Below are 8263 nucleotides of genomic sequence, written 5' to 3'. Positions count from 1 at the left end.
AACAAAAGAAAATGGTAAAATCTTCTGAATCTGGGGCTATTGCAGATTAAATATTTTTCCAGATATTGTTGGGAGTGAAGTGTTTCAAGTTTGTAACATGCTTGTAAGTGAGAAAAAGAAGAGCGTTGCTATGAACATGTAGTTGTATATTTAGATAGAATTAAGATGTATGTTTGAGTAGATTGGCAACGAGTTTATGTGTAAATAGTGTACTAAATGTTGATGGGATTTGGATAATTGAAACCTTAAAGTATTGAGAATGAAATGTGTTAAAATAATGAGGTTAAATGAAAGATTATATGAAAAAGGTCAGAGTTAATTTAATGAAGAATCAGCAATGAGTATTATTGTATCTGTTGATGGTGGTTTGCTACTAAATAAGATAGATAGAAGAGTTATCAAAATAAATAAGAAAAAGCAATAATTAGATCTATTTGAAAGGCTTAACAGTTGGCGCAGTTGTATTTCAAAACACTACGCTTTTAGATAAATACATTGGCTTCATTTGCTAATTTTAAACCCTCCTATGTTGAATCAGGCCGGATACAAGTTTACATTGAGCGTTTCGAGCAAGTAGTTTTACCTGTAGCCTTGCCTGAAGACAGAAAACTGGTTATAGTTAAGGAGCCGTACTTCCCATTTAGGGAAGGACGAGAAACGCCATACTTTCAGGAATTATTCATTGACTATCTAGGATGTTAAAAAGTAGGTAATAGACTGAGTTCTTGTCCTTGTACTTAGGGTGTTTTTCTAGGAATATCTGTTTTTTATATCGTATGGGAATAATAATGTGCCCTTGTACTTAGTGTATGACTGTGGGGGGATTTGAAAACACATATCGCATGTCCCGTGCACGTGGATACTTCTTACTGTTGCACTACGTAGAAAAATGATTCTATTTGGTGTACAAGTAGTAATAGAACACAGAAGAAACGGAGATCACGCTGTATTCTCACTCCATGTTGGAGTGTAAGTACAACATGATCTGGGTTTTTGTGTGTTCTATTACCACTTATAAATGATATAGAATCATTTTTGTAGGTAGTGCAACAGTAAGATGTATCCTCGTGCACGGTAGATGAGAAGTAGCTGTTCTTAACTATTACCAGAAAACTTTCTACCTTCTTGTCTGTTATGGGTATGAAAGCGTACGAAGAACTAAGAAACGTATGTTCCTCAGTAAAACCTGCTCAAAAGTCTTATTTAGAATTGAAAGAGTTAATGATCCAGCACTACGGTGTACAGACAAATGAATTAGCAGAACGCTTTAAGTTCCACAATATTATACAACAACCTCATCAAATAGTGGCACAATTTGTTTTAACTTTAAAGAAACAGGCTGCTTACTGTAATTTTAATGCATGTTTAGATCACGTCCTAAGAGATCAATTTGTGTTTGGGATGAAAAGTAACATTGCCAGAAGACAAATATTAACTTCAGGTACTCTCACCTTCCAACAGGTGATTGAAATAGCGACTGCAGTGGAAAATACGGAAGAACAGATGACCTTATTTAATAATGTACCAGAGCAAATAACACATCATCTTAATGTAGTACAACCTCGATGGAACAGTAATAATAAAAAAGGTACAAGGAAAATCTGGATATGCAACTAACAGTAGTAGGTCTAGAAGTGTGAGACGTTCACCGGGCTATACTTTATCTTCATCAGACTCTATGTCGAAGTTGTGTCGAAGTTGCTTGCGTAGACATGATAAACAAACATGTTCTGCTTTTGGAAAAAGCTGTTCTAAATGTACAGGTTCACACCACTTTGCTAATGCCTGTGTTGTGCACTCTACAGAAGGGGAAATGTAAAGAACTCCAATTTTATGTTTCTGATGCTGAAATTGTTCACGATAATGTAGAGTTAAGACAGGATGATGTAAAATCTTCTGTAATATTAGAACCAGATAATGTACAGGATTTATTTCAAGTATTAACTTTGGATACGTTACATTATCAAGAGACTAGGGATAAACCTGATGTTATGATATCTATAGGTGTCGTTCAGGATTATACAGTCATCTAAGGTTAAACTGGGAACCTCTACTGGATTATCTAGTAATCAAGATGCAGTTGGAGCTACTAAACTGGACCAGAGCACTAAAAGAAAGAAGAAATTTTCAAATCACAAATCTAAAGAGCTTTTGATTAACGCCAAGGAAGACAATGATAGTATTTTTCTCAAGTCGGAAGAAGGAATTGATAGCAGAAGAAGAAAAAATGAAATGAAATCTTTGAGTTTTACGTCCCACGCTTATGCCGGTTAGGCTAAAGGAGACGGTGATGATGAGAGATGAGTGAAATGGTGGAATGAAGAAAGTGGGAGGAAACGGGAGAACCCGAGAAAACCCACGAGCACGGTGTTTGTCCACCATAAAGTTCACTTGGCGGGGGCTGGGATCGAACCCGGGACCCCAAGAACCAAAGGTGAACGCTCAAGCACTGATCCACCGCGCCCCCCTAGCAGAAGAAGAAGAAGTGTATACAGGGAACACGGTACTAAAAATAAGCAAGTAAAGAATCAGGAGTTTAATTTAATGGAAGATCATGTATTAGGTTTGAAGGAGAATGTTCTCCAATTTGTGTTCGAAGAATTAGTATCTTGGATGAGTAAAATTAGAACATTGTGGATAAGAATGTCCATAATGGACCAGCAGTTGCAGGGCACAAAGAAGAGACGTGAATTCAAGAGAGAAAAGAGATAAAACTATTTTTTTTTGGAAGCTACGGGAGGTTGTTAGGAGTAGGAAATATAGGCGTTTATAGGAATAGGTTGTAAGCGTTGAGAAAATAATAAGGCACTAGCCAAAAAAGAAGAAAAGGAAGAAAAGAGATGTTTATGTTGCTAGGGACAGTTTTAGGTTGTTGATTTGTAAAATGTAGTAAAGTTTGGGTTGATTCAAGAACAGATCAATTCACAGTTGAATTTGATAGAATTGAGAAATATTAATTGCAAAGTAAGATAATAAGAGAGAATTTTAAGTGTACCAGTTGAGAAACAATAAAAGAGTAACAGAAGTTTACGAGTATATTGGATCAGTGTTGTTAGTAACCTATCGGTTAGAATTTGAAAGATCAACTTAAAGGAGTGTTGAAAGTAAACAGAATTTAGCGTAACATGTTTGGGGAATAGAACCTAACCTAAGAGAATTGACTGAACTAAACCTAAGAATTTTAAAACTAACAGATATATTTGGTATAGTTGAACAGCTACACACAAAAATGCCAATTTTGTGTAGTAGTCCAATTCTTGCATTTATGTGTTGAAGAAAACTATGTAACTTATCATAAGAACTACTCCAGATTATATACTTTAGCATAGATATTTATCAACATTTTTGTTTTATTTTTAATCGTACGCATCCAATGGTTTTACAACTAGTATGAAGCGTCCTATTTTCGCAGTCAAATGGGCTATTGATGAATACTACTGAGAAATTTATGCAAATTATTAAATTACACACAGACAAAGGTTTCTTTTGAAAGGAGAAAAGAAAGCTTTTAGTTTCCTGTTTCTGCGATACATCGTAGTTTCGTCAATAAACATAACTGAAAAAAATACGAATAAAGTATCAATTCTTATCTGTTTTCTTTTTCTCTGACCATTCTTTCATCTGTTTGCCATTTGGTGATTGCCTTCGAAACCACTCTCTCTGCTTTCCTAATGAATCTCATAATTTTAAATGTCTTCATTGCGAATATGTCGTTAGATGAGTTATTATTATATTTTCTTCATGTAAATCAACAGAAATACATTTATTTAATCTTAAACAAAATTTATTGTTTTTGCTTTAGTTTTCTCCCTTATGGGATTCAGTGGTATCAGGTTCAAGATAAATAATGACAAAAGTTTGATATAATACAAGTTTGGTGTATAGTTAATACAATAAATATTTATGCCATTTGAGTGGTATTATAATTTTGGCATACTTTCTTTCTCTATATATTGTTTCAATTTCTTTATGCTCCCAATTCCTAAACTTGAGTTGATTTTGAGTTTATCTTCCCTTTTAGCGGTGAGGCTATATGAGACGGGACCTACTGATTAACGTAGAATCCAAACTACATGAGCTTCTGCCGGGAATTGAGCCTGGGTCCCCGCCGCCAAAACTACGTACCCAAATCCTAGTGTTAAGAACATCTATCAAAATAGTTAATTTGTGAACATTCACTAACTATGAAACGATTTTTAATGGTAATTTTTTCAACTAATTTTTTAACGTTGGAATAAAATATACACTGATTTTAGGCTAAACATTCATTATGCTAAATATGACATAGAATCAAAGCTGATACAAAGTAGTGGAAACAGAAAATGACAGATTATAATTTGAAAATTGAAAACACAGAATAAAAGAGAAAACAGTATACAAATTCATAACAATAATAACGAAAAATGTGCAGGAAACTAGTAAATAAGTGAAAAGAACAACAAGAATATATGAAGGTTAAGACCATGAGGAAAAATACAAAGAAAAATAGAATCTAATAACATAAATATTATAAAAAAATCTAATTTTCAGACGAACCAAACTACTTCATCATCTAGCAGAAAAAATAGACACAATGGAAGGTGTTTTAAAGCAGGAAAATTTTGACTAGCTCATTACCTGGTATGGTTCCCAATATGGAGGTTACATTATCTCTTTGTACTGCCGTAATTATTCTTTGAATTAGGAAGGTGCTTGCTCTATCATCACCAGATAAATGGGTGATGCATTTACCTACTTCTTTTATGAAGTTGAGACCTTGTTTCTCCAACGATCCACTGGATTCAATGGCAGAGGTTACAAATTGTTACTTCTCTGATAGGTTACTGTTTTTTCTTCTTTTTTCCGTTTCCTTTGACTGGCTACATTGCCCGTTTGGAGTGAGGAGAAAGGAAGGTTGGAAGGAGCGAAGTTCACTAACTATTATATCGAAAGGTTCTATATTTCATAAATTAAATTCCGACTAATTCTTACAACAATTCGATCCACAAAAACATATGAAAACAAGACAATAACCGCTTCCAAATTTTCACTTCAATTTTCAATAATCTTGACAATTTGTAAACAAACATTAATCACATAATTGTTAAATATTATATGCTTTCTGCCTATTTTGTCATTAATTCGTCAGTTAACTTTACAATCCAGTATATATATATATATATATATATGTGTGTGTGTGTGTGTGTGTGGAGAGAGAGAGAGGGAGACATTAATTGATTAATTGACTAGTTTTAGTCACTGTAAAGGTTTTTGAAAATAGAATAAATAAGAAATTCACTATGCGTCACCTATTTATATCAACGAAAAATAATAATTAAAAAGTTCGATGTGGAGTGACATACGCAAAAGAAACTTTGTACAGAAACTTTTAACTATCTCTCTCTCTTAGTTTTCAAATACCATTACATGTTTTGTTCTCCAACTGAAGGTGTTATATCAATTTACTAATTAAAATTTCAAATGAGAGCTTTGTTACTTTGTTAGCAAAAAACATTTCTTTTTATTTTCACTTCTACTCATAATGCTTGTCATGAATATTCATTATTTAGTAACACTATTTACATATTAATGTGCTCTACAAGGAATATTCATTGAAAATCATTACAAACATTCCTTAAGTAAAGATAATATCAGAGAAAATTCCTTGATGTGCAGTTAGTATTGTCTTTTATTATTATTTTTTTTGTAATTTTCAAGATAGAGGATAAGAAGGAATACAATATTACAACTTTTAACTGTGTGGTGTATTATTTTCAACGTAGTACAGAACAAAATTGTCTAAGCACTTGTTATCTATTATATAAAATTAAAAGTGACTATGTTTGTAACTTCATAACTCTTGGATCATACGACCGATTTCGATCAAATTTCCAACATAGATGAGGTTAGGACGTGTAAATTATTTTGTCGCTTTACGTTGACGGCATACAACTCAAAGAAGCGGAGGGGAGGGGGACCATTTAATAATAAATAAAACTTAATAACTCTTGAACCACACTACCGATATCGATCGAATTTTCAACACAGATAAGGTCAGAACCTGGAAGTTTTTTTTATCGTTTTACGTTGACGGTACAACTCAGAGGAGAGGGAGAGGGTGGAGAGGGGAGACATGAAAATAAATAAAACTTAATAACTCTTGAACCACACTACCGATATCGATCAAATTTTCAACATAGATGAAGTCAGAACCTGGAAGTTTTTTTTATCGTTTTACGTTGACGGTACAACTCAGAAGAGAGGGAGGGGATGGAGAGGGGAGACATAAAAATAAATAAAACTTAATGACTCTTGAACCACACTACCGATATCGATCTAATTTTCAACATAAATGAGGTTCGAGGCTGGAATATTTTTATTAGGCCCATTTCACTTTGACGGTGCAACTTAGGAGAGGGAAGGTAGAGATATTTAACAATAGTCGAAACTAAACAACCTTAGTTTTCGAAATCGCAGAGATGAACAGTGACACTTCTGATATAATTTAAATCCAAATTCAGCCCCCTTTATGTTCAAATGAAACGTATTCCCCCGTGCGAAGAACGACCAATCTACTAGTGTTTTATATCGTGTAATACATGTTGACAATGACATACGGTAAAAAAAATTCTTTGATTAAACTCAATCCGGACTCCAAATTATTTCGTTTTTAAGAGAGCTACACACCCTTTGTTTGTCAGTATGACATACCTGATGAATGAATGCATTTATTTTGCACATTCATTGTTGTTATTTTTCATATGGAGTGAAGTGCGTAAGGAAGTATTCAGTCGGTAACGTGATTGATTTTTGTATTATGTATCATACTGAAAAAGTCCGTATTGGAAAGTACGAAGTTACTATATAAACACATTTCGTCCATCAGTTTGTAAGTTTATATTCTTTTTTTCTACGTTAATTTACGGAATTTCACATTTCCTCACAAAGTCTTTAACATGTATTTATATTATGTTGTAAACTTCTACATAGGAAAAGCAAATTATACTCGGGAATCGTTTTCTCCCACTACCAAATTGTATTCCAAGATCTTCTTTTCTGTATATAGTATGTTACAAAAGTGATTATGATTTTTAAAAAAATCTTCTAATATTCGTTTCCTAATGGTGTTCTAATGGTGTTTCCTGTCGTCTGCCATTGTAGCAGATCGTAGTAGGATGTAAATGAGTTGATTATAATCAGAGCTATATGCGGGATATTGCAGTATTATATATATATATATATATAAATGTGTGTGTGTCTATTATCAGATTCGTGCATAGAAAGCAAATCACCCAAAGGCAGCCACCATATTTAGTATACAGAAAAATTTTCACCAGATTTTATCGCGTACGAACCTTTTTTCTCGATATTAGACTCGACGGGAATTCGGTTAGTCAGACGAAATGTAGGTTTAAAAAAAAGTAAAGTATCTCAGAATATCCTCAGTTTATTATCTATCGAAAAAAAGTTTTAAAAAATAGCTTCAAGAGTTATCGTGTGGCGTAACGGACATACATACAGAGTCTTCCAAAAGTCCTGCAAAAAAGTAAAAAGCTGTAACTTTGAAAGTACTACTTACAATTTTGTATTTTGTTTATAATGTTTAGTCGAAATGTTAACATTTTCGTTGGCAACAATGAGCAGATGTAAACGTTGACGTCATAACCTCAAATCACGTGACAGATGGCGTCTACTCAAGAGAAAGCGCAGTGTGTGGCGTGGTTTTGTGAGTTAAATCTAGTGTTTTGGTGAGAAGAAAATTCCGACAAAAATATCAGAAACAACCACCTGCAGGTTCAAGTATCAAGAGATGGTACGATAAGTTCCTACCTGCCGGAAGTGTCTTGGACTTGCCTCGTAGCGGAAGGCCAACAACCAGTGTTGATGTGATTCAGTCCGTGCAGGAAAGCGTGTTGCGAAGTCCAAAGAAATCGTTGAAACGCAGATCGTTGGAGCTGCGAGTGCCAATAACAACGCTACACAATATCGTTCGTAAGAAAATAAAGGCAAAGCTTTACAAGTTGAAACTTGTACAGGAATTGACGGAATAAGACTGTGACATAAGAAGTGAGTTTTGTGAAATGCCATTCTTGGATTCCCGAAAAAACTTCAGCAATGTTTGGACATAAATGGTGCTCAGCTGGAGGTTTGGCGTTGAAAAAATGTTTGGAAACAAAATTTGAGACTTTCTTACAAATACAATAAATGTTTGTGTTTGTACAAAGTTTTGTATAAATACAATAAATGGTTACAAAGTTACAGCTTTTTACGTTTTGCAGGACTT

General features: G+C 33.8%; 1 protein-coding gene across 1 annotated transcript; it reads left to right on the top strand.

The window, feature by feature from the left end:
* Positions 1-1134: 1134 nt before the first annotated feature.
* LOC145681840 (uncharacterized) lies at positions 1135-1617 on the top strand. The gene has a single exon (XM_081753449.1). The coding sequence runs from the start codon at positions 1135-1137 to the stop codon at positions 1615-1617; it is 483 nt and encodes a 160-aa protein (XP_081609575.1).
* Positions 1618-8263: the final 6646 nt, after the last annotated feature.

Source organism: Thermobia domestica, chromosome 3 (assembly GCF_964235325.1).
Source record: "Thermobia domestica chromosome 3, izTheDome1.hap1.1, whole genome shotgun sequence".
Lineage (NCBI taxonomy): Eukaryota > Metazoa > Arthropoda > Insecta > Zygentoma > Lepismatidae > Thermobia > Thermobia domestica.
This window is presented reverse-complemented; position numbering and strand designations above follow the sequence as displayed.

What these genes read in the sequence shown, in the direction of transcription:
- LOC145681840 (XM_081753449.1), top strand. Translation starts at nt 1,135, where the DNA reads ATGGGTATGAAAGCGTACGAAGAACTAAGAAACGTATGTTCCTCAGTA.